The sequence below is a fragment of the Chelonia mydas genome, chromosome 10, assembly GCF_015237465.2.
Source record: "Chelonia mydas isolate rCheMyd1 chromosome 10, rCheMyd1.pri.v2, whole genome shotgun sequence".
In the NCBI taxonomy this organism is placed as follows: domain Eukaryota; kingdom Metazoa; phylum Chordata; order Testudines; family Cheloniidae; genus Chelonia; species Chelonia mydas.
Genome location: NC_051250.2, coordinates 48,644,649 through 48,672,149, shown reverse-complemented (window position 1 = coordinate 48,672,149; position 27,501 = coordinate 48,644,649). Strand labels below are relative to the sequence as shown.

At 40.4% G+C, this 27,501-nt stretch overlaps 1 protein-coding gene across 2 annotated transcripts in view; it reads right to left on the bottom strand.

Annotated features, from left to right (window-relative positions):
* Positions 1-12,458: 12,458 nt before the first annotated feature.
* TSPAN3 (tetraspanin 3) overlaps positions 12,459-27,501 on the bottom strand; it is a 37,926-nt gene continuing 22,883 nt past the window's right edge. For both annotated transcript variants that reach the window (XM_007068367.4, XM_043523919.1), the window contains 3 exons: positions 21,617-21,769; positions 21,175-21,258; positions 12,459-13,402 (listed from right to left, as the gene is read on the bottom strand). In XM_007068367.4, coding sequence (XP_007068429.1) covers positions 13,310-13,402; positions 21,175-21,258; positions 21,617-21,769 — 330 coding nt within the window. In that variant the 3' untranslated portion in view covers positions 12,459-13,309. The remainder of the gene's footprint in view (positions 13,403-21,174; positions 21,259-21,616; positions 21,770-27,501) is intronic.

The window sequence follows — 27,501 nt, the reverse complement described above, 5'->3', positions numbered from 1 at the left end:
TGGTGTATCATCCTGTGTCCTGGCAGGAGTGTTAATTAGATCTTTTGTTGATGCTGACCCACCATGTCTCCCACGCAGGCTTCAAGTATAGTAACACAGCCAAGCTGAGAGTGAGTTGGGGTTCTTAAAGTGCGTTGAAGTGCTGTGCAGTTACTGTAACGATCCTCACTTGCAGTGCTGGCATGTCCTACAAATACTGGAAGTGTGTTCAAACAGCAGTACTTCATCATGCTTTCTGTGTCTGCAGCCGGGTTTTGGGAAATCAGCTGTCCTCTGGAAGGAGGTTTCCTAACAGCTATGTATTTTAGGCAGAAAGTAATACTGTACAGCACTTATGGACTCCTTCTGACTGACAGAAATATGTGTTGGGGGGGGAGGACGGAGCTGGGGCCTAAAGGAAGACAAATGAGAGCATGGCGGGGAGATGTAAATAAGATGGACAGCTCACAGCATTGCAGCTGTAAATCACTTGCTGGGCCCAGTCGAACAAGATGATGACCTGCTGCTCAAGTGTCCTCCCTCCCGCCCACTCCACTGGCAATAGGGCATGCTCCTCTCATGCTTGGTCTGAGGTCTCACTTTTGGAAAAGAAAAAAATAAGCCTTTGGAAGCTGTAAGAGAGCCTCAAGGAAAACTGCTCTCCACAAGCATTATCCTACTAAGGAAACAGGATGCTGCCAGCCTGCCTGTTTGCTGACAAGGGGCCACATAGTGCCCTCTCTCCATACGGAAAAAGAGAGCAGGTGACCCATAGCTTAAAGAAAAGCTGCATCCATCGCTGGCCTCTCCTGCTTTCATTAGAAATTCCTTCATCACCCTTGACAGCAGCAGGCTGTAGCCTTCCTGCTGGAAGAAGCAGTAACACAAGGGTGGGTTTCTCTAAAAACATGAATGTAAACATTAGGAAAAACTTTCTGATTATAAAGGACAGGTAAGCAATGGAGCAGGTTACCAAGAGAGATTGTGGAATCCCTGCCACTGGAGGTGTTTAAGAACAGGTTAAACACCTGTCAGGGATAATCTAGGTTTACTTAGTCCTGCCTCCATGACAGGGGCTGGACTAGATAAACTTGAGATCCCATCCAACCTGACATTTCTAGGATTAAGTTCTAGTAACTACTCATGTACCACTAGATCCCTCAGGTCTGGTCACTGCCATTTCCCTACTGGCTCCATCCCCACTGACACTGACACTGGTTTAACCAGGCCTTATCTATACTGAAAAACAGAACTGTCGCTGAACACAGGTGCCAGGCAACTAGTTTAAGCTGAACTGGCACTGAACAGAGTCTGGATTTGTCTACAGTTACAGTGAAGGCCTGTTGAGCGCTGTCAGCTACACGGATTGCTGGCAATGTTCAGTAACAAACATTTGTTGTAATGTATTCAAGGCCTCAGTGTTTGCTTGGCCCATGTGGAAAATGCAAGTGTTTCAAATCCATGTTTAAAGGCAGGTTCCTGGACTAGGTCCTTGCCTTTTGTGGTCGAAAAGTTACTCTAAACCAGGATGTTAAAGTGATGCCTCTTCCATGGGTACTGTGCAGGCAAACCAAGGTGGAACAGTGTTAGTAGGATACAGTGTGTTAGCCAGGTTTGCTCTAAGGACTGAGCCACATGAGTAGGGCCCTACCAAATTCATGGTCCATTTTTGTCAATTTCACGTTCATAGGATTTTTTAAATGGTAAATTTAATGATTTCAGCTATTTAAATCTGATATTTCATGGTGTTGTAATTGTAGGGATCCTGACCCAAAAGGGAGTTGTTGGGGCTCACAAGGTTATTGGGTGGGGGAGTATGTGTTACTCCTACTCTTACTTCTGTGCTGCTGCTGGGGGCAGCACTGCCTTCAGAGCTGAGCAGCTGGAGAGTGGCGGCTGCTGGCCGGGAGCCCAGCTCTGAAGGCAAAGCCACTGCCAGCAGCAGCGCAGAAGTAAGGGTAGCATGGTATGGTACGTCACCCAGCTCTGAAGTCAGCATAGAAGAAAGGATGGCTATACTGTGACCCCTAAAATAACCTTGTGACCCCCCTGCAACTCCCTTTTGGGTCAGGACCCCCAATTTTAGAAACACTGGTCTCCCCCCACAAAATCTGTATAAGCGTAAGATAAAAGCACACAAAAGATCCGATTTCATGGTCTGTGATGCATTTTTCATGGCCGTGAATTTGGTCGAGCCGTACACATGAGCCTTGCTGTGAAAGTATCTGTGCAGCCAAAACCAAATGTATTGTTTGAACACGTATCCCCCGTGGAGCAAAAAAGACCCAGTTTTTCATTCGATGCCCTAGTAGCAAGGGAGATAGGGGATAGCAAGTGTTCATCATATTTAAGACTCTAGAGATAGAGGCTGCTGCATAAAGCATGACATAGCTAAGGTGAAACCGGTCCTGCATAGCCTTTGCACAATCCCACCCTGAAGCGCCTTGCGGCTCTGCGCTCATTTCCCTTTTACAACAACTTGTTTCTCACCTACAGAAAATTACTTTTGCAGATTTCCCTCTGGCAAAAGGAGAGAAGGTCCAAGCCCAAAATCAACTCACAACCTTCCCCAAAAGGTGCTCAGCCACAGTCACCTAAGGACAGGGGGTGGGGTTGGGGAAGGGCACTGCCCACATATCACTAAAAAACCCCTAAATTAAGATGTACCAGGAAAATCGCCTTCTGAGGATTATCATTAGTGTGCAGTGATATCACAGCAAATGTGCTGCAGGGAATGAAACGTGAACCTTTTTCTCCCCCCTATTTTAGTTGTGGTTGAGGAAAAATCTTTTTTGGAAGAAGTGCTATGGCCAGGGAGTCTGTTTCGGTGGAGGAATTCTGTGAAATAGGGCAGCAGTAACAGACAGCTGGGAACCATCATCTTTCCCAAAGAAGAGCAGAAGGTAGCACCAGCAAAATCCTCCTTACAAAAGACGGGTCATAGGCCATATCTGTACCTGAGAAATATGGTGTGCTAGCCGCTTTGGGATCCCCCAGTATGTCTAGGATATGCTACACATTCACATTCCTAACAGCGCACTGGTATCACAGCCACTCTCTGGGTTAAGCTTGCTTGGAACAAAGCTAACCACATTGTGTGTCAGCATAACTGGTCTGGATGGAGAGCATCAGCCGTGGCAAGTAGTATCTTGAAATGATGAAGGGACTGAAGGATCACTGCCATAACAACGGGCCAAGCCTGGCATAGGACACCTCTCCCTTTAGGAAGAGCTGGACTGCACACAACATTCACTCCCTCCTCAGCCTGATGTGCGTCTGGACAGCACCATGAAGCTCATTGGGGAGGGATGTAGAGAAGACCAGCCTCATGAACTGTTTGGAACAGCTGGACCAGGAGATGATGGGCACATTCCTGCAATCCCCCAGATCTGGAAAGAGCCCCAGGGGGTTGCGCTAGGAACTGTGCAATAGATGCTAAGAGGGCAGTGCAGCTGCAATGCTGCAGTACAGTACAAGCATAGACATCAGACAAAACTTACGCTGAAGCCCCACAGCTGTAATGGACATATTGCATCACGGGCACTTCTGCTAGGACTATACCAAAGGGTCAGTTCTCTAACAGATACAGACTTGGTATACAGACACCTAAACACTCAATTAAGGTGCACGACTGCAGTGCTGCCAATTCCCATCATCTCTTCCTCTCCCCCAAATCAGTCCCTTTACAGACCAGTGCCACCAAGTCAAGCCAGATGGGTGACAGAGCAAATCCAAAGCTGAGAGTGCTACAGTGAAAGTGAATGCAACACCCACTAGGCTAGAAACATATTAGTAATTTATGTGTTAGACAATGGGAAATAGGATACCAGCTGACTTATCTTACCACCCACCAGCTGTGTGTTGCCCTCAGCAATGGGCATATACTGTTTCCATTTTATAGTTAATTGTGTTTTGTTCAGTTAATTTCTAAGGTTCTATTTTGTACTGGGGCCTCGAGCTGGCAGCTCACTTTATTTTTAAAGACAGCCTGAGCATATCACATTTTCATGACAATACCATCCCAAAGACCTTTCCATCACCTCAGTATGACCAGAGGGAAGAGGGCAGCCCTGAGAAGGTGCAGAGATCAGCACAGAGAGGAATAATGAGTGGAGGTTTAAAAAGGGATTTGAAGGAATGGTGCTTATCGTGTGGAGAACTGGCAGCTATTCCAGTCCGAAGGGTTGTCTCACACACATACGATATGACATTGAGCAAAAACTAAGAGCCAGATGACAATTTGCAAGCATTCATTCAAACATGCAGGCCACAGTATATTACACAGTAAGGACCTGAGCCAAAGCCCACTGAAATCAAAAGAAAGGCTCCTAGGGGAGTTCAGCAGGCTCTGGATCAGCCCCTCAGGGTTTGCCTGCACAGTACTTTGGAGCAAGCTGGAATGAGGCTCCCAGCCTGGGTTGACAAACTTGAGCTGGTGGGGCTAGAGCCCAAGCCACAACTTTAAAGCACGGTCAATACAGCTATTTTTAAGAGCATTAGCCAAAGCACCACTAGCTCAAGCCAGTGACAGGGCTGGGAGGCTCACTCCAAAATGCTGTGAAATTTATTCTACAAGACTTATACAATTCAAGGTTTATTATTGTTGCACTGCCAAGACTACCTTCACAGCTATTATGGCTGACTGTGTGACAGCCACTAATCTTTAAGATCTCATTTGAGGCCTTGAGTATTAAAGATCCCACAACAGTCCTCACTACTTTATCCTCACAATCCAATTTTGAATTTCATCTAATATTACTTTGAGCTTGTTAGAAGAAAACCAGCATGTAAAGATTGCCTGTTTAACATGAAGTTTGCATGGCCGATAATTGCTTATTGGACTGTAGCCGTACAGGGAAGCATTGACTCTTACATTAAATTGTTTGAACCCAGCAGTGCATGTTCATGCACTGTAAAGTATTTAAAAGTCATTTTAACAGCAGTAAGCCTCTCCCTTTTATGTAGAAAACATCACAAGTGAAAAACAAACTGATGCTACCCTAATGCCCACAGCTGTTGACAAGATGCTTCACATCAAGTTAAGGCTAGTTTACACTGAAAATTTACACTGGCATAGTTATGTCTGTCAGAGATGTGAAAAATCCACACCCCTGAGAGATGTAGCTGACCTAACCCTCGCTGCAGACAGCACAATTCTTTCGTCGACCTATCCTCGTTCAGGGAGTTGCATTAACAACGACAGGAGAATCCCTCCCATCCCTGTTGTCAAGGCTGATTCCCCACTCTTCCACTTCAAGTGCAGAAGGGGGGGGGGCCTACGAGGACTCTAAAAAATTAATACTTGTCACTCCAGGCTTGTATTAAGCTCCCAAGGTTACAGCTTTTCTCTGACCTTGGATTGGTAGATGCTGCCACCACCCAAGTCCAAAACCCCTTCGAGAACCCAGGAAGGTGCACTTTGGAAATCCTTTGTGTGGGATACCCTCAAGCCCTTTCATGCCCCCCTCCAGGGAAGAGCTGAGAAAGAAAAACAAAGGAAATCAGCTGTTGCCACGAGCTAATTAAACAAGTGCACAAACCTCTTAGGACTCAACAATCCAATTCTGTTCTTAAAAAAAGGTAAAATTTTATTAAAAAACAAAAGGAAGAAAATATATCTGAGAACTTAGGCTATTGCTAGATTTAAAAAGATCAGATACAAAGATTAAGCATCAAGAATAGTTCTTGAGGTCCAGCTTAAAAAATTACAAGCAAAACAAGCATTTGGGGTTAGCACAGAGGAGTCCACAAGCGATAAAGAAATAAAAGGGATAAACCTAATTGCATCTTCCTAGAGACATTCCCTGATCTACTTACATATCTGGGGGTTTAAATGAGTAGTTTCTAGGTATGGTCCTGATGATCTTTTCATACCTGGCCCCAAGCTTCTTACAGCTTAATTCTGCCCTGTCCCCTCGCTCCAGGAGAACCACCACAGACAGACAAAAGGGGAGTCTTTTTTCAATTGTAAAAAGTTCTAGCCTTCCCATTGGCTCTCTTGGCCAGGTGCCCACTCACTTCCTTTTACCTATGCACGCAGTCAGACTTTTTAACCCTTTACAGGTAGAGCAATTAGAGAACAGCTACCAAGAGGGATTTCATAGCTACTGGCTGGCTGGCTGTTCATAAAAGGGAGCTACCCCTCCTCCCTCATTTATCACATCAGTAGCAAGTGTTTATACCAGAGGTGGGCAAACTACAGCCCGCGGGACCATCCTGCCCAGCCCCCTGAGCCCCCAGTAGGGGAGGCTAGCCCCTGGCCCCTCCCCCGCTGTCCTCCCTCCCCTGCAGCCTCAGCTCGCCATTCCTGCCACACACTGCAGCTGTCTCCAGCATGGCAAGGGGGCGGGGGCAAGGGGGCAGTCAGGGGACAGGGAGTGGGTGGATGGGGCAGAGGTTTGGGGTTGGGGGGCGCCATCAGGGGAGGGTCGGATAGGCATGGGAGTCCCAGGGGCTTGTCAGGGGGTGGGGGTGTGGATAGGGGTCAGGGCAGTTGAAGTGAGGGGGGGAGGTCAGATGGGGGGGCAGTCAGGGGACAAGGAGCAGAGTGGGCTGGACGGGTTGAGGGGGGCAGTCGGGGTGGGGGTGGGGGCCAGGATGTTTGCAGAGGCACAGCCTTCCCTACCCAGCTCTCCATACAGTTTTGCAACCCTGATGTGGCCCTCAGGCCAAAAAATTTGCCCACCCCGGTCTACACTGAAGCACTACATTGGTACCGCTCTTGCATTTTAGTGTAGAAATAGCCTCAGACTCATTGCTGGTGGCAGGCTGCCGGCTCAATTAGGCTTGTTACCATGCTCCAGGTAATATAAAAAAAAGAGAGAAAAAAATTATTTACAGCAACTTCTCCTCTGCTCTCCACACTAATGATCTACGTTGTTCCTTCAGCATAAGGCACCAAAGCTGGGCGTGTAGATGAATTACCCTTTCCAGTTGAAAGAACAGGAGTCCTTGTGGCACCTTAGAGACTAACAAATTTATTTGAGCATAAGCTTTCTTGGGCTACAGCCCACTTCATCAGATGCATAGAATGGAACGTATAGTAAGAAGATATAGATATACACCGAGAACATGAAAAGGTGGAAGTTGCCACACCAACTCTTAAGAGTGACCAGAAAGCTTGAAGTGTTCTCCTGTCCTGAAAGATGATCCCTCACTCTCACAGATCTTGGGAGACAGACCAGTCCTCGCTTACAGACAGCCCCCCAACCTGAAGCAAATACTCACCAGCAACCACACAACAAAAACACTAACCCAAGAACCTATCCTTGCAACAAAGCCCGATGCCAACTCCGTCCACATATCTAGTCAAGTGACACCATCGTAAGACCTAATCACATCAGCCACGCCATCAGGGGCTCAGTCACCTGTACATCTACCAATGTGATATATGCCATCATGTGCCAGCAATGCCCCTCTGCTATGTACACTGGCCAAATTGGACAGTCTCTAAACAAAAGAATAAATGGATACAAATCTGACATCAGGAATCGTAACATTCAAAAACCGGTAGGAGAACACTTCAACCTCTCTGGCCACTCAGTAACAGACTTAAAGGTGGCAATTTTGCAACAGAAAACCCTCAAAAACAGACTCCAACGAGAAACTGTTGAACTGGAATTAATTTGCAAACTAGATACCATTAACTTGGGCTTGAATAGAGACTGGGAGTGGCTGGGTCATTACACAAATTGAATCTATTTTCCCCTGTTAATTATCCTCACGCCATCTTGTCAACTGTCTGAAATGGGCCAGCTTGATTATCACTACAAAAGTTTTTCTTCTCCTGCTAATAGCGCATCTTAATTAATTAGCCTCAGAGTTGGTGTGGCAACTTCCACCTTTTCATGTTGTGGGTGTGGGTGTGTGTATATTTATTTATATATAATCTTCTTACTATACGTTCCATTCTATGCATCTGATGAGGTGGGTTTTAGCCCACGAAAGCTTATGCTCAAATAAATTTGTTAGTCTCTAAGGTGCCACAAGGACTCCTGTTCTTTTTGTGGATATAGACAAACACAGCTGCTACTCTGAAACCTTTCCAGTTGTGCAGTCAGGGTGAATTCAAACAAACATACCACTATCCAGTTTAATCTGGGACACTGTAGTATTATCTAGGGGCAAATACACTTAAAAAAAATTCTCCACCCCGGCAAAAAAATTTCAAAAATTCCCACTGTTGCTATCACAGGTTTAGCTCCAGTAGTGGTATCAACAGTAGAAGTGGTTGTGCGAAGAGGGCTCCAGGCAGCCGTCTGTACTTATTGGGTCATCTGACCATGATCACTTAGACAATAGAGTGATAAAACATGCCTGAACACTGCCTGTACTACATTCCACTGTTGCTACCACTAGGACAGTTGTATTGGAAGTGAATTACAGGTCCTTGTTTTTATACCAAGAAAATTAGGGCTTATTGTAATCCAGTTATCAGATAAATATCTTTGGTGGACTAAACACTGTCCAAGAGGAGCCACTTGATATAAAAATGGCAATGGGATATGCAAGTGTTATGTAGATACACTACTCTGATTAAACTAACAATTAAGCAAAAGGTAAAACAAGCTGCCTGAAGGGAAAGAATCATCAATTTGCAAAGAAAACTGAGTAACCAGACATAGGTAATGTGGGTAAGATAATACTTTTTATTGGACCGACTTCTTCTAAAGAAGAGCTCTGCATACCTCGAAAAACTTCTGTTTCACGAACAAGAAGTGGGTTCAATAAAAGAAAGATTACCCCATCCACCTTGCCTCTAATGTCCAGGGACCAAAATGGCTACATCACCACTGCAAATATCCACAGCTATGAAGTCATGAGTAAAAGGTAGATAAGAGTTTCTGCAGAGAGCCACTCACTAGGAATACATAAATACAAGGGGATATTGTGACAGGAAGGATTAAGCTTCTTATTTTAATGTGCTGAAATTGAGATGGTCTTTCATAGGTTCCCAGAAGGGACCCTTTGTGATAATCTAGTCTGACTTCCTGCATAACACAGGCCATAGAATTTCCCCAAAGTAATTCTATTTTACATTCGTATCGAAGACAATGCCATGCTTAAAATGGTAACAAGGGCAGCACTCTCACCTTTACCTTAGGAGTGTAAACAAGCCAGAAGAGACAAGCAAAGGACAAGTGGGGAGGGAAGACCAGCCTGACATGGGATATGCAACTCAAGACAGAGAGAGAATTGTCAATAATGGGGCAGGGACAGGTACCCAGCCCAGAGCCCATAGGAACACAGATTTATGCTATGGCTGAAATCAGCTGCATCCAAAAGCTGGGAGCTGGAATGGGGAGGAAACAGGGACAACAGCACAGTCAAAGCCGAGGCATCAAAAGGGCACCTCCACACTAGAACTGTAAGAGCCAGATCTTCCTTTGTAAACATGTGCAGCCAATATACTCCAACGCTGACTTACTGGGATAGCAGGGCTGTTGTAAGACTCCAGTGGAGATGGAAAAAGTCAAACACACACACTGCTAGCTTTTTAACATAAACAGGGAACTAGACAATCACTCAGTATGTAGGCCCACACTAAACTTTCCCACTGCAGAATGGAGCTTCACCAGTACTAGAAGGAACATGGGAAAGGCACAGCCATGTAATCAGGATCAGACCCCAAGCATGCGGGGGTCGGGGGGGAGGGGGGGGGGAAGGAGAGGAAGAGAGAAGAGGGGAAAAGGTAAATCTCACTCAGATATTTCAGTGATAGGTGCAGTAAGAACCTAAAAAACAAACAATCTCAGCAGCCTCCTAAAAGTCAGACACTTTACAGCAGCTGCACATCTTTTCCACCCACATAACAGAAGTCTGTTTTTCTGATTCTGTAATTTTGCTTAGGAGCATATGAATTTGCGAAGAAAAGGGAACAGAATTTAAAACCAGACAGACTGGACTCAGAGCATGTGGGAATATGGCCAGAAAGCTGGTAAATCTGAATGTCTTCACCTAGATACAAACAGATCCAGGTTAGAAAGTTACACATTTCAACTTTAAAAGGAAACAAAGTTCTTTATTTGAAAGCAAAAAAAAAAAAAAAAAAATTCTCCAAATGGACAGAGGAAGCCCAGCTACAGCCAGGTGCACATTTTCATACACAGCATTGTTAATATTACAGCAACTATAACTGAATCTTCCATGTGGAAGGTTAGTGTTCCATTCCATTCTTTCTTAGATGTAGGCATACAATTTTAAAATGCTGATTATACTGTTTCTGCTGGGCCAATCTTGTAGACCAGAATACTGACAATGAGATGCATGTTACGAGTATTTGATTCAGGCCATATCTACACTTGGAAAAAAGTATTTTTACAAAGATGACTAACACAAAAATCACAGTGGACAAAGTTGTAGTTTCATCTTGATGTAGCTGGTCAAGGTGAATCCTAGACTAGCTAAGCCTAGAAGTAAACTACAACTTGCCCTATTTACAGTAGGATTTAATATTTTAGCTAGCTTATTATAAATACTTTAATTGCAGCCATGGACCTTGAATCCAGAGCCAAGGCAGACACTGGACATCTTAAATGCTACAGGGAAGTCAGCCCTCAAGATATAGGTTGACTGCCATTAGTTAATCCTTGACAATCTACATTTAAAGCAATGTAGTTATCATGCAAGTAGTGTCCACAAAACATAAAACAAACTCCAAAGCATAGTACATTGATCCTCTTGCAATCTTCTATTGTAATTTTTTTGTTCCCTTTCTTACTGAAGGCCTGAAGGAGTGCCCCAAGCACAGAACCTGGGATTCTAGATGCTTGCTCTTGTCCTCTAACTTATAGACCACACTGCTTCCATTATTTTGACGTATTTTAAAATTAAAATGCTTTTTGTATACCACAAATGGAAGGTCAAGGATACAGAATATCCCAAATTATTCAAATTTCCTCCTCCTTCTCCCAAACTCTAGGCAAGACAGGTTTATTTAGGTTTAATCTATTTCAGTCGGGCTTTTATACACAATGACAAGTAGACTGAACTGGTCTGGTTCTGAATATTAAAGGCATGTGGCTTTCAGTGTACCAGAGTTATGACACTTTGGAAAAAGGAAAACTGAAAACTCAGAACAGAGAGATCACTGAGCAATTACAGAAGTGTTTATTGTCCAACAGTGAAATGAACACAGTCTAAAACTTTGTAGGACTTTTTGCACTCCTCCAGCCTCTAGAGTGGCAATTCCACTTTCACTTGTACAAAGCTGGCAGTCACTTCTACACCTATGATACAGACATGTCCCATGTTCTGGAAAACAGTGAGATAGTTGGATTTAAAACAGACTAGAGCCGGGGGGGGGGGTGGGGGGAGGAGGAGGAGGAGAAGATACTGTTCTAACAAATGGGGTCTAACAAATCTGCCACAATTGCAAGCTCAGTTGTCAAAAAGCGAGTGAAAGTTCATAACTTTGTTTTGCATAACTCACTCAAAGTTCAATACACCTTTATACACAGTGTGCATGTGAATACACAGAGAATTGGAAACTAAACTCAATAAGTTTCCAAGCTTTGGCATGAATGTGTGTGTTTGCAGGGTGTTAGCAGGCCCTGGTCTTCGTACTCAAAACCCTGAACCACACTGAATTGTTTAGTATTGTACAGTGATACAGCCATGTTATTACCTTGGAATAAACAGTCCCACTTATTCCATCAAAATTAGCACGACCACACGCGAACATGTGCAGCTATGATGGAACTTGTTCACAACCTTCATTTCATGAGGTATTTCCAGACATGTAGAATGGGGCTCTTATGTTTTCCTCATTGCTTCAGTTAGTTTTCTCCTTGTCTCCAGAAGCCCTTAGGTATCTTCCCCAAAATCTTTAAGACTGCTGTTTGAATTCCCCTTCCATTTTGACTCCCCACACCAGCTCTCCTAATTTCTTCAGTCTGACATCTTCTTGCCAGGTCTACTTATGCTATTTAGTCTGTTCCGCCTTCCTCCAATGATTGATACTACAGATGTGTCTAGACCACTGCCAGTTACAGAATTGTTGCAGAGCCTCTGCAGCACCACATAGTGGGTGATGGGAAAGCAAGACTGGGAGCAGTAAGGTGAATGGGGGAAGTAAGTGCTCAGAATAGAACAGGGGTAAAATGTTCAAAAATGCTTAAGTTGCACTTTCAAAACCGACTTTGGAACTAGGCTCTTAGGTGCCTAAATCAGTTTTGAAAATGCATCTTAGGTGCATTAGCCATATCTGATTATAATTTCCCTTTGAGAAGTGCTTTTAAAACTTCTCTCCAAAGAGAATGATAACTTTGTTACCACCCTGTTTAAAGTACTAGCTCTTTGGTGAAACATGTTCAAGCATTCACAATCCATAAGTGGCCTACCATTTATCCAGAGATTAGTGCATCAGACATCAGAATATTCAGATCTGTCGATAAAATAGAGGCTTTCATATCAGAGAGCTGTAGCAATAGAGGGTTTGATGTGCTGAAATCTTAAAAAAAATGCAATACAAGCAGGTATGTTTTGAGGGAGGATATACAGAGATTTTAATCAGGTTTACTATTTACAGTTGAGATCACTTTCACATACTATTTTGCTATCCTACATGGCTACATTTCCAAACCAACTTAAGATCTACAATATAACAGTTCACTCAACACAAAACAGCTCTTCATAGAAAAAATGAAAATTCATTATAGAACAGTAGTGCATACATTTTGCTCCTGAAAAGCCAGCTTTATTTTAAAACACTAAAGTTTGAAAGATTGGATCTCTGAATTTGAGAAGATCAAAGATGCACACTTGTGATTCTAAAATTATTTTGGTTAGTAGTCATTTCATACAATTTATTCTTTAAAGTGTACTGGACTTTAACTATGTTTTTAAAAAAGACACTGGTGAGAGGTAAGAATATATTTACCATCACAAATTAAATACAGCAGACTTCCTTTGTACAACTTTGGCCAAAAAAAGTTCCACATAGTGAAGATTTAAAGGACTCCATATATATGTAAGAATCAGTCAGTTAATGCTTAGAGGTAATCTACCGAATTAGGCACACTTCCTTTAACTTTCATGTCAACCAAATTAATCTTGATCTGCAAATGGTTCTGAAGTTAGAAAGTTTGCCAGTATACTAAAATATATTTAGATACATGAATAGCTGGCTACAATAGTGAGTCACAGGTAAGTATGTGGGTATGTAGAAAGCCAAGCTGCTTTGCCCATCACCAGTGTACGTTACAGCTGTCCTCATCTGTGCAGGGTGTGTTTTAGCTAAGTCTACATAGGCAGGAAAACTACTGCAGTAGACCAGGCCCATTCACCTTCCAAGTAAATAAGAGATTCAAGCTTAGGTTTGCATTATCTTCTATGCGTAGGTTCCTCCAGTGATAAGAAGCTCGTAAGCAGGATCCCGGCTCCTCCTACACAACACTACACAGGCACACAGCATGCCCAGCAGCTATGGAAAGAAGAAAAACAAAATTGAGTACACAGCAGATACTTGCAAGAGATTGGTTTCTGGACATTAATCACTGGCTAGTTGCCAGTATGTTTCAAATGGCTGTATATCAAGCCTGAAGTGTGAAGAAAGGCAAAATAAGATGACTTTTGAAAAGCTTTTACCAGCTACTGTATATACTACATAAAATTAAGCTCTAAGCTGATCCTAACCAAAAAAATCACCTTATAGGAGCATCTTTCATTAGGCTATTCCTTGGTCAAATCACTTGTGGTATTCTGCCTCTATTATGCCAACAGATGTAAATCAAGACTAATTTAAAAAGGATGGAAACTTTATATTAGTGGATAAGAAAGACTGAATTCAAGGTGAGGTGGTTTAACATTCAATTGCCACAGAAGATCGATATCTAAGTGCCAGAAGTTTAACATTTCAAAGGGGAAATTAGAACCATACTATTTGATGATTGAGGTGTAAGTTACTATAATCCAGAATGTACAAAAATCAGACTGTACTTTAAGTTAACACAATTTGACTGGTCTGTTTAAAAAAAATAAAAAGGACATGGTATAGCTGGAATCCTCTTCTTTGCTAATGTGCCCAATTTGGGCAAAGTGTGTCCAATGTTGCAGTCTTCACTTTTTAAAAATCAAGTTAGTGCTGCGAAGGTTGGCGCACAGCTGCTCTAAGGGCCACTCTGGCAGCTTGCCAGAAACCTGGGGGTTCAGCTAATTAACATATAAATGTACATGAGATGTTAATCTGAGATTAATGTATTCATGGCTGTAAGTAACAAAGTACTTTACAAAAAGAAGTTAAATGCTTGAGTAAGACATCAATGAGAAGGCTGGAACTGCTTTGCAGCCAAGTCCACAATTTCTGGCTTTACCTTTTATGAGGCCTTATGAAAAGGTTGCCAGTTAAGTTATTGTTTAGATTCGTTCATAAAGCTGAATAAAGGAAGAAGTCTGAAAAGATGTAAGTACTTCCCAAAGAGGCCACACAGACAGCAGCCCTCTTACATAACTTGATATCTGCCTGCAGGGTGACATTTATAAAAATTCAGTAGGTTCCTTCATAAATCTTGGACTAAAAGTGAACGGAGCATTGCAACTCAGTCAAGTCATGCTGAAATCTGGCCTTGCTTCTTCGAGTTTAACAGAAAATAGGCCTGCAGGCAGACCAATACATTCAGAATCTTGATTTGTGCTGATGTATGTTGCCACTGGGTTTCATTACATAGGGAAATTCACTCCTCTCAGATTTGCATTTACTGACAAGGAAATACTATTGGGTAACGACTGGACAGTGAAACTATTAAAAGTTATGTACTAAATGTTGTGTGTGTGTCCAGGAATGTACACTTGCACTTTGAAACTCAGTAACATTAAGTGATGTTAGCTTAAATCAGTGCCAAAGTTTGTGTTCTAAGTCAGTATTAAATTTAGTTATCACTGTTCAGTTCAAAATTCATTAAAAAAGTGACAATGAATTAGTCTTCAATCACTGGCAATACCATCACCATAAATATTCCTGACTGACATCATTAAAAGCCAACCCACTTCACTAACCATATTTCAAACGCAAATGTAGTGTAAGGAATTCCATAATGTTTATAACCATTACATATAAAAAAAAATTAATCATAGCTTATGACTGGATGAAGACAGTCAAATTATGTATTGTTCTAGACCTGACTTGACCTAACAATGTCTGACCGATTCTATATGCATTTAATGGGATGCAGCCAATTATTTCATAGAACAGTTTGATAGACTTGCAAGTGCATCAGCTGTTAGAATACCAGTCTCCAAAGGAAAACACGCTGCTGAAATTTTTGGCCAGAAGAAAAGGTTTCCATGTTTGGTGTTTTGGTTAAAATAAAGACCTTGAAAGTATTGGTATGATCTATTTATCAAGAGAACCTTGGTTAGTGTTAAAAATCTTAACATTCACCAAAATATTGCTCTCTACTTCACTGCAGTTAGTACTTACATCTTGGACCAATAAATCTTATCTTCAACACAAGTTAATATTTGCTTATTTTTGAAAGCTGTAACTTCACAGCTCCCTGCATCAAAGCATCTTATGGAACTTTATACTTATCCTCAATGATCAGATCTGTTTTCTTAGCTTGCCCATTGTAGTTTTAACTACACAGTATCTATTTCCCGATGTCAGCCATTTTGTAGTTTACATGCACAAAGTTAGTGGACAGTACACTAGATCAGCTGGGTCACACTGCAGTTATGAAATAAACCCAGGTTTTTAATAAATATGTCAAGCAAGTGTTAGGAAGTAGAACTTGCTCAGGAATACTTTAAGAGAAAGCTTCCACCTTTGACAACACTACTGGTTCACTGAACAAAGCTTAGAAAATAAGCTATTAAGAAAAACTGCCTCCCAGCTAATCAGCAGTGTATGTACAGAACCAATGCATTTAGATGAATTTCCCCCTTTCAGCTTGCTTGCAGTTTACAGGAGACCGGCTCACACTGCCAACATGGCTGAGACCTTTGAATGCTCACAGACAAAAGGATCCAGCTGGTGACTGGAAGTCTGACCACCACTTCAAATGGACTTTAAAGAAAAGTGACCCTAAATCTGTTCATTCCGATCCTGGATTCGGCCTCACAGAAATTTATACCACCACCCTAATGGATTAACAAAGTGGTGGCTTTATTGGAACCCTTCAGAGAGGAGAGAATCCAAGCAAATGATAAAGATTTTAAAGAAAAAGCAGCTTTTATGTTTGTGATACAACCAACAACAGTTTCTGCTCCAACCCCTCAGAAATAGTAACTGTGCAATAGCACAAACTTATTTTATTGAAGACTGACAAACTCTAAGTTTAAAAGAAAAGGTTCTAAAATCTTGAAACCAATGGAAGCGTCTGATTTTTTTTAATACACATTTTTAGCTTAAGATTGTCCCTTTTATGTGATCACTTAAGTAACATTTCTGCCTCATCCTTGTAGGCTATTTTATTCATGTTTATCAGAAACAGCCTCCAGGCAATTCACTAAAAGCCACATGTTCAGAATTAAAACTGACAAAGAGAAAACCGTTCAATTCAACATTCAAGCAAGCCAAAAAAAAAAAAATCCATCCAGATATGTGTAGACTAAGAAGTCTATTACTTGGTCACGCAGCAATGATTCCAAAGAGCCACATAACTTAGTACAAAAAAAAAAGACTTTACCAAAGTCTCAAACTTTAGTTCAAGTATTAAATTTCATTTTCTTTCTTAGCAATTGTTTGCAGAACACACACTGATACCGATTAATGCATATTGTGAGAAGGGACAGTCAATGATAAAATTCCCTAATGATTTTTTAAAATACATTTAGAACTTTGAGAACTTCCACAAAATTAGACCCAAAATTTGATCCATCTTATAAAAAAAGTTATATGAAAACTTGATGGCATTCCTTCAACTGAAGTTTAAAACAAGTTAATCAGACAGTATAGGTTCTGGCAGCACAAGCAGTTTTCTTGCCCCTTCATTCCCAGTTCCTTATTCTGACATCTAAGCTACAAGTGTCTTGTTAAAAAAAAAGTGTCTCTAGAGTTAGACACTTTTAGAGATATTCTAAAACTACAAGATTATACCCAATGGTGATGCAGAATGACTTCTTGTACAGAATTTGTGAAGGATGTCAAAGAAAACTTGTGCTATCACTTTAGTGGAGCTGTCACACATCAACTTCTCTTTAAACTCTGGTGGGTCTAGAGTTCTGCATTAGCTCAATAGCAGGGAATTATCAGCTCCTAGGAAGAAGGGCTATTTTTCACAAAAAGTGTAAGTAATCTTTCATTGCCTCGGTCTTTTCATTTTAAAACAAATATTCAAAACTGAGTTTGCTAAGCTGGGGAAACAAGTTAAACTTTTAGGTTACAGCGACAATACAGAATTGCTGTAAGCAGAGCTGCCAGAAGCATTATTCTTACTGTATTACAAACACAAAAGAATGAGGTCATAATGGGGGCTGTGTGCATTCTTAAAGCCTTGATCAGAAATTTTACTGAATGGAGAAGATCACTGCTGCTCTAATTCACATTTACTAGGTCAAAGTCCATTTGTTAAAGGTTACATTCTTATACACATTTAAATTAATTTTTATACAGTCTTGCTGTGCCATATGCACAAAGTAAATATGGAAATTCCATGTATTATACAGAATCATGGCCACACTACATGCTACAGCTTTACAATGGTCTACTGGGAGGTTTACTTAATAAAGTCAAGTCAGTTAGGACTAGGCTTAAAGGAAAGCAGAGTATGACTATATAAAAAATTAGATTAAACCAATGTATTATTTAATACTGAAACCTTGTTAACTATACAACAAAACCAATTAGATGATGTAACATTTAATAAGCTTAATAGTTCCTATTGCAGTCAAGGCTAAGCAGAAATGCCAGGTGTCTAACAACAGAAACTGTTTACCGAACACCGGAGCTATATGTTTAAAATCTTATAATCTACTTTCTTAATGGGTGTTAGATGGTTTGCTTCAGTTCTACATGAAGACATTTCAAACAACTTATGTCAATATCTTGGTAAGGGCAGAAAACCCCTTTTGATGTTTCCTCATTTTTTTGGCAAAGTGTTTACATAGCCTTTTCTGCAGACATAATTTGGACTCTCCCTGCCGATAGCTAGATTACTGCCACGTGGCACCACAAAGCAAGTGCCACCCAAAGTGCAGAGACTGCACAATGAGCATGCCTGCTTACAACTGGCAAGCCAGTGGGACACTGACAGGCACACAGAGTGAAACAGAGTGGCATGGGTTATAGCCCCATGCAGAGGAGCTAGGATTTTTAACAGTGCTGAAAGCCATTTTTGGGGGGCAGGGGAGGAGGATGACGACATCTCTTCACTACATCAGACTCCAAAGTAAGTATAGCTCTTTTTGACAATTAGGACACAGCTTCATAAACTTTTCCCCTACATGTTTCTTAAAGGGGGGGCGGGAGGAGGGGGCGCGGCGGGGAAGAGGAGGAAGGAAGAGGAGGAATTCTACCTTAAGCCCAGACAAGAAAAGGCAACTCTAGTTGCTAAACATTGAACTCAGTGCCTGGCAACAACCAAAAAAAAAAAAAAGAAAAGAAAAAGAAAAAGAAAAAAGGAATACTAAGAAACATCAATAAAACTAACCGAAGTGAAACCAGGCTACCAAGACACTGCACAAAAAGCTGCAAAGAACAAGTGATGCGACATACTTGAGTAAACAGGGTATACTGAAGATTTTGCTAAAGCATAGAAAGGACAGTTAAGATGCTGAAAGCTCTCAAGGAGAAGATGCAATTTGTAGTAAACCATGTGAAGATTAACGAAAGGGATTGACTTCCATTTAGGAAGGAGGCACAAAGGATACTAAAACAGCAATAGGCTTGAACAAGCAGCATTACAATTTTAGGAGAAATTCTCTGAAATGTAGATTTGAGTGTAAATAGAACAATCCTATTTTCACTTTGTCATTCTTTGCTTCTAATTATTTTGGCTGCCCATCTCTGTTGTACTTCCTCCCCAAAAGGAGGTTACCCAAGCTAAACACAAGTTTACTTAACACCTTGTACTGTGTATAAGGTTCTTCAGTTGAATATTCTCTTCTCAGTAAGTTCATACTGCAGTAACTCTTGAAAAGAAACTAAAAGTTTCGACAATCACCTGGCTGCTGTTTGGCATTGTAAGAGTTTAACAAGCCAAACAATTTTGCTCTATGCAGATTTCTGAATGTTAATATACAGAAGAACATGCTTTCAACTGTTTGGAAACAGCTTTCAACTGAAACTTCCATTTCTGATCCTATTCAAGGCACCTACCTTGCTTTATAGAAAGCCAGCACAGCTTGTTACAATTTCCATCTCAATAGCTGAACATTCAAGAGCATTTTTCCAGAGTAATTAAAACTATTCCTAAACACTGAATTATCTCTAAGCACCAACTGCTCACCCCTATTATAAACTGCTTCTGCTCTAACACTGATTTAGTTAAAGTAGGTTTTAATATTTACTATTAAATAATTCTGATGGCAGAAGGATGCCAGTTTTCAACTAGCATTAGGTTCCCAGACTGCAAAAGTATCTTTCTTGAGCAAGATGGTTAATTCTAGCAAGCAACTCAGACGCCTTTTAAACATAACATGACTTCAAATACACTAAGTTTACACAAGGAAAAAAACCTCTCCACAGCAATGTCATAATACTGCATAGTGCAAGATGGGTACAAGACTGAGCACATTTTTGAAAACACCAAGGCAAAATGCATTACTTTAACAGGAGATCCAAACCTTCCTCCAAAGGACCGGAATAATCAGATCTCTCCAAAAAGCAAAAATGAGCATTTCACAAATCTGAAATAAGCCAGCTAAAGACAATGAAACCATATTAAATGCATAGCATTTATACACAGATTTATCTGTTTTACAAGTTTATCTTAGCACTGAGATGGAGTTCCATTACTGGATGCATTTTCAGGTGCTGAACATTGGCAAAAATTCACCTTTAGACAAATTTCAATCCAAAAACTAAATTATGAAAGTTTAATAACTTTATTCAGCTGTTTTGACTTTTCTGAAGGCAGAAAGTGTTACACTAGTTAAAGTTTTCTGCTGCAAAAGGCTGGGGATTATTTAGTTAGCTTTAAAAAAAAAAAAAAAAAATCCCCAAAATCTTAGTACTCAGCATGCGCAGTATAGTTTTCACTGGGGACTGCTACGCCCACTGCCACATCAGAAAACACCTGATTAATGCTTTGAGTTTTTTAGAGGTATTAACTGGTTAAACTAATGAACAGAGAAGCAGAATTCCAGACATACAGGCACATTTAAGAGTAGGTGTCAGAACACTTGTTCGAAGTCCAGTTACTTAGAGAATTAAATATTTTAATATGCATCTCAATATCTATCTGGGGAACTTAGTTAACATGTTTTAATTTTACAGGATTCAAAGTTATGGTATTCAGAGCATCTGTAAGTCGGCCACAATGCACCTGCTCATTAAGGAATATAACTTATCACAAAGAAGAATAGAATACACTACATACGTGCAGCATTACAAAGATGTTCACTATGACAATCAATGCACTAACTGAACTTCAGTTAATAAACATCAGCCGTGATGCTTCAGCATGTGTGTACAGAGCATTTGCATTCAGAGCATTCTTACTGGAGGGTCCTCAACTCAGGACTTCGCTTCCCCTGAAGGCCCAGCATTTGAATCAGACCTTCAGAGCACAGTGCAATGCCCCCTTTCCAAAGGGCCACCGTAAGAGTCAGCTATCAAAAAAATCTGGCTATATTTTTAGGTGGTTCCAAGATACCATGATTTAATTGTTGATTTATTTCCTGATAGCAGCATTAGTATGAACTGCCCCTATTTGTTTTAAGGGAGTTGTAAATTGAAGAACTTGTAACTATTTAAACAGATGTTAACTATCATTAAATGTAAAATATTTGCTCAGCATGAATGTCAGGTGTGTTCAGATGCATCTGATCATTTATACTGGAGATCCTATATTAAATGGTGGCAAGACACATTCCAGCAAAGGTGAAGGCGCTGAACAATTTAGAAATAACCACGAGTAATCAATTTAAAATATTTGGTTATTTGACACTCGGGTCAATGGAACTCAAAGTCAAAATAAAAAAACCCTAAGTTTGTTGAAGACTGGTGTATTTGCATGGTAACCTGGGATTACAGTCCAGAGTTTCATTTTTATATGAAAGGTTATCAGTTAAAAAGTAAATTTTTTGAAATCTCACCTGAATGGCAGCAAATGCCAGAGCTGCCCAGATAACATACATCATGATTTCTTGTAGCTTCTTTACAACTAGAGCCTCACACCCCTGAAACAAACAAACAGTGCCGTTTAGGAAGTATTCAGCCTGGTCATAACTTTGCATAGAAGCTTTGCTTATATATCCACTAATAAACTGAAATAAATGTCAAAGGCAGCAAGTGAATGGACAGAAAATTATAGTGCTAACGGCTTTAAACTCAAGAAAAACTAAGACATTTGAAGGTTTGCTTTTAAGATGGGAAAGCCGACTGAGAAGAGCAAAGTTAGTTATTTTTCAGATTCCAGATCAGATCCCGATATATAAAATATACCCTAAACTTCTGCATTGGCCATCAAAACACATAAATTTAAATGACTGTCAGCTTTATACATACTAGTAAACTGAATTCACAGGCCTGGCTTACCTCAGAATAAAGGTCCATTGGGTGGGTCAAACTGCCAGTACAATTGGTGCTGGTCGCTTTGCAGCAGCTGAGGGGCACGCTGTTATTTTTAGTTTCTTTGAACCACTTTGTGTTCTCCCAGTCTGAATAGTTGTGGCTCCCACAACAGCGCAGCTACAGAAAAACAGAGAAAAAGCCACCATGTTTATCAAAGTTATTAGTAAAGAGACAATAACTAAGAATATGCAGTAACTAATTACAATGCCATGAACAAAGATGTATTAGAATAGGCTGCCTGTGTTATTTAAATATTGAACATTAGAGTAGGTCATGTCACTTGCCACTTAGCATGACAAATGTTTTGCCAAAAACAAACTACAGTTTGAACGTTACTAGTATTACTTTCAACTTCAAACTAGATTTATGGCACAGATCCTGAAAACTAGCTATGAAATACTCACTGTTAAAATTCTACCTCTGGATGCTAAATGTTTAACACTGAGTTTTCTATGCCCTCCATCCCAAATAAAATTTGGGACTCCTTATAAGTTTAAGAAAAGCCCTATTCAATTAGGCTTTTCTTCAGATGAGTTGAGGCCTGGAGCCATTTCCTGTGCTCAAATAGCTACAGAACCAACTAAAGAGTCCACTTCTTGCTATGAAAGTGTGCTTCAGAATTTAATCTGATTTTAAACAAGTATGTTTCTAGCCCTCCTGGGTGTGAAGAAAGCCTTCAAAATGTGAACCAAATCTAAACTAATGTAGTACTGTACTACATTAAAATGGGGACGGACTAAAATAGCCTTAAGCCTGAGCCCTAAGGGGATGACAGCAAAGCAATTTACTTCCTTCAGCCCCAAGAAATCTACTAAACTCCCCAACCACACCCCCGCCCGTGCACACTTCAGAGAACAGGGTTGCAGAGGACTGATTCTCTTAAACAAAAATCTTTTTTTTTTTTTTTTTTTAAAACCCTCCTTAAGAAGCATTTTAGACTCACAGTGTAGGGAAGACTTTCAGATTCCAAGTGAACACATGGCAGCCAAGCCAGGTAGAAATGCCAGGGCTGAAGAAAATCAAATACCCACTGAAGCTGACATATGGGAGTTAATTTCAGAGTTTAAGGCCATGAGAAATTATATAACGCCCAGTATTCCAGTAGTAAAAGAAGAAAGTTACTGACTCGGAAAATAAGAGTCAACCGTGCCTAGAGACTGGCTTAAGACCAAAAGAAGCAAGTGAAAGCATGCAGTGCAGAACCACATGGCACTACTGGAGCAAAGAGAAAGATGCAGCTTAAATTGGATGATATAGAAAGACACGGTGAGACGGAACATCATCAGCATTAAGGGAGTCTCTGAAAGAGGTGAAAGTGGAGAGTGCACACAAGGCACTTGTCCCCTCCACCTTATAACAGACCCAGACATTTCATCATAAAATTTCATCATTAAACAGAAAGATTTAATCACGGGGGGGGGGGGCGCGGTGGCAGAAGGAGAGAAAGAGAGCCAGACAGCATTCAGAACTCAAAGGCCACAAGCTGCAATTTTCTCCATGACCCTCGCTGCCTTTATTTAAAAAAAAAAAAAAAAGTTAAGAGTTGGGAGAAATTACAGCACTATTCAGGAGGGCAGATATCTGCTACAGATGGGGATTCCCATCTAAACTCATTCAGCTTCCAAAAAACCCACCAATATTATACAGTAAAACTTTACACAAGGAAAAACACACTAGAGATACTTGGAATAGAAGTCAAAACATCAAGTACAAGAGGATACTGCAGAGGTAGAAATTAAGAATAAAGTGCTGAGAAAATTTTTGCAGATGATGGAACCCAAGAGAAAGAGGATAAGAGAAGACAAGCAACTCTAGAGAATGTACTGGCAATGGCAGATGTGAAACTGAACAAGAGGACTCTGATACCTGAGGAGTAACAAGAAGATTAACCAGAAAGGACTTCTTGGGAGTCACCAGGAACAAGCAGTTATTTTAAAGAGTAGAGAAAATAAATGATGGGGGGGGGGGGGGGGGGGGGCAGGAGGGAAGGCGGTGGCAGCGCTGGGTGGTGAGTCCCAGGGACAGAGGAGATTGGAGAAAAGAGAGAGGTAATAGGGAGGAGTCCTCAGGCCTTCTGTTTAATCCTCTCCATGCAACTCAAATGATCAGATGGTAATCTACTCTTAAGGGCGAGGGTTAATGTCCCATGCATGGAGAAGGTACTACCTTTGGACTGCAAGAGAAGCAGTCCCAAGTATTCATGGGGGAGAGTACAGGGGTTTAAGGTTCAGCAAAACTCAGTCATTTGGGGCATGATTCTTATGCTACTTTGGTATTTTATTTTTGGATTTAAACTCAGAGTAATGAAGAAGGGAATACATACAAGAAAATGGATATGGAAGTTCACAAAAAGAAACCAAGCCTTCAAACACACAATTGTGAATACAGCATAATTAGAAAGACAGACAGACATTGGGCACACAAGTGTTCATGCCATTCAACAGCTAAAGAATGACAATTTCAATTTTTCCAGTAATTGAAAGAGTCATTTTCAGTGTCTCTTCCTTTTAAAATAGAATCTTTGAATGTCATTAAAGGAAAGAAACTTATAATCTTTAATTGGGTTTTACACTCCATGAAAATGTATTTCCAGGAGGAACAGATTATGGCTAAGAAAGGTAATTGGTTTCAACAGACTTTTTGGCTTCAGTCAAAGAGGAGTTAGCAGAATATTTGCAAACAAACATGTTTTCCTTTTCAGAGGCATGGAGGGACAGTTTATCTTATTGAAGGGCACAATTACTGGGTTATTAACAGTGGGATCAGTGTACATCCCCCATTAAAAAAAAACCAAACTTTTTTTTAGAGACTTGAAAATACTTTAACGCTTTGGAGAAGGAATAGTTAAACTCGGAAGTGTCTTCAATTACAGGCGGATTCCTTACCGGGTCAGTTCTGATAAAGAAGTTGGTGGATAGAGAAGCAGGTGCAGCATTGCTTTCACTGTGCCAACAATTCAGTCGCAGATTGATGGAGAGAACTGCCCCCAAGGGAATGAGGTGGCACATTTTATTCACACCCTCATGGATATACTAGATTCATCTCTAAATCCTTAATGAAGTGGACAAGATCTGCAGAAACTAGTACATTACATGGTCAGATCATGCCCCATTGGAAGCAGTATTTGATAGTTGGGATGGATCCCAAAGATTTTTTTTTTTTAAAATGAACACTGCTTATTTCTCCAGGACAAAGGTCAGTTTGCAGCAATTAAATGAGGACACTATTCAATATGTTCAAATAAAAGACAGTATAAAAAGAGGTCTTCTGCAGGAGGTAGGTAAAGCAGAATTTAGGGTCAGTTGATAAACAGAGCCTCTTTATTGAAAAATGAAAGAGCTCCAGAAAAAAAGCTTTCATAAGAAACAGGTTCAAAAAAGTATATGAACTAATTATTTGGGAGAAATTGAACAGGTTGATGACAGAGTTCATCAAAAAAGCTCTTCGGTATAACAAAGCAAATGTTTTACGAAAAAGGAAATAAGTGAGAAGCTACTGGTTCAAAGCTTAAAGAACATATTCCTCCAATTAAAAACAATCAGCAAAAGACAGCTGCACACCCAACAAAATGTGCGCTACTTCTGCTGCTTATTATAAACCTCTATATATCAGACATTCCTAGCCCTGAAATTATTCAAAAATATTTGGAAGTAGCAGGCTTGCTGACAAACAAAACTGATAAAGAAACCTGAGATTAAAAAAATAACAGAAGGAAGATATTAGATTCAATAGCATGTATGAAAAGTGGTAAAAATCCAGGACCTAATGGCTTTCCAGTTTAATTTTACAAGGTTGATAAGGCAGAATTTGTAGGTCCCTTGAGGGGTACCGTCAATGACATTCTGTTAGGGGAAGAAGTTCCACAACCTATTAAAGAAGCTACTGGTCTCCCCAAAGCTGGGGAAGTCCTAATCTAATGCAGCTCTTCAAGTCCTGTCCCACATGGACTTTGTCCCCTAGTTCCTTAATGGATAATTGCTCTTCATACCAGCTCAAAAAAAAAAAAGAGTTACATTGGGTTAAATCTCCCATTTGAATTACACAGAGGGTCTAGATAGGAATGTTCATTGCCTCCTGTACTTTTTGCATTGGCCATGGAGCCTCTTTCACAGAGGATAACAATGAATTTATCACAAGAATAAAACTTGCAGGAACACATCAGAAGGTAGATAACTTTATATACTGATGTAATATTTTTAACCAGAACATTTCCCTATAAATTAGTATCTAAAGAAATACATGACTTTGGGAAAACATCTGGATTCATAATAAATTATGCCAAATCTGAAATGTTAGCTCTAAGTTTGCCAGACACAGAGAAGCTATAATTTTAGAAAACATTTGGGTATAAATGGGCAAGAAATTTTGTAAGATACTTGGGAATTCACATCTCAAACAACCTAGAAGAGCTCTATCATTTAAAACATCAAACCACTACTTCAGCAAGTGAAACAAACATCTGGAGAGCTGGGGGAAGAATACAAATTTCTTGGCCAGGAAGAACAGTCGCAGTCAAAAATGAACCTTTTGCCAAGGACATTTTCGTTGTTTCACATTTATTCTGTAATTATCCCAGATAAAAACCTAGCAGGAACACAGAGGATGCTGTTAGAATTTACACAGAATAAAAGACGACCAAGAGTGAGTGCAGATATTTGTACAAACCCATTGAACATGGAGACTTGCTATACCAAATATTACATGGTACTAGCAAGCCAGCAAGCTCAAAGCAGTAGTGGATTGGGGCACTCTAACCAAACCAATCAATGGGACTTTACTGAACAAGAAAATTGTAGTGGTGTAAATATAGTTGAGTTACTGTGGATTAAGAAAAAAAATCAGAACCTTCAGAAATATACAGACATCCTCTAGCATATCCTTTGCTATGGGTCTAGGAACAGAACTAGAGATAAGATAACTTCTTTCCCCTTGCCAATGACATTTCTTGCAAATAATCCAGATCTTAATCCAAATCATAAACCACAGAGTTTTAAAAATTGGAAGAGCTACGGAACATAGGGTTGACCAGTGATTCAGTAAACTTTTCTAAATTAGAGATCGCAAATAACTAACAGGCATTATGTTTCTCAGCTTCCTATGACAGTTGTATACAGAAAGCTAACTTTAATAGAAGCAATGGCATCTGATCAGTTAAAAATAGCTAATTTATAATCAATCTTTGCAGATAGCTTTCTTAACAAAAAAAAGCGTCCACATATGATACCCAGGAAAAGAATCTGGACAAATTATCCCAGAGGAATGGGATTTGATCTGAAAAGAAGGACCAGCAACCCCAAGGTGTAACACGATAAAATAAAATGTCTTTAATACTGTTTCAACAGTAGCTCATACAAGTAGGTTAAAATATATACATACATTGAAGGGGAAGAAGTACTGGAGAAATTGTGGTTAGAAGATTTTATAGCGGACATGTCCAAGCATCAGAGTATTGGGATACAATTTGTAATCCAACATAAATAAATATTGGATATTTATCACCAAATGATCCTTGGGTGATCATCCTGGGGCTTCCTAGCACAAAATGGTCACACAAAAGGAAATGAAGAATTGATCTCATCTGTTAGCGAAGATACGGATAGTCCAAGTTTATGGGAAGGGTTGAAAAAAAACCAAGAAGTTATTGAAAAACATGCCAATTGTGTACCCATCAAAATAGAGAGGGCAAATAGATAAATATCTAGTTACCATGTATTCAATACTCAGTCAACCCACCTGCAAAAAACAAGCACACCTACTCAAAAAAGTTGGAAATTACAGTTTGACAGACATCTGGTTTGTTAAATGTGTAGTCAGATTTCACTCAAAAAAAAACAAAACAAAACCCCCCA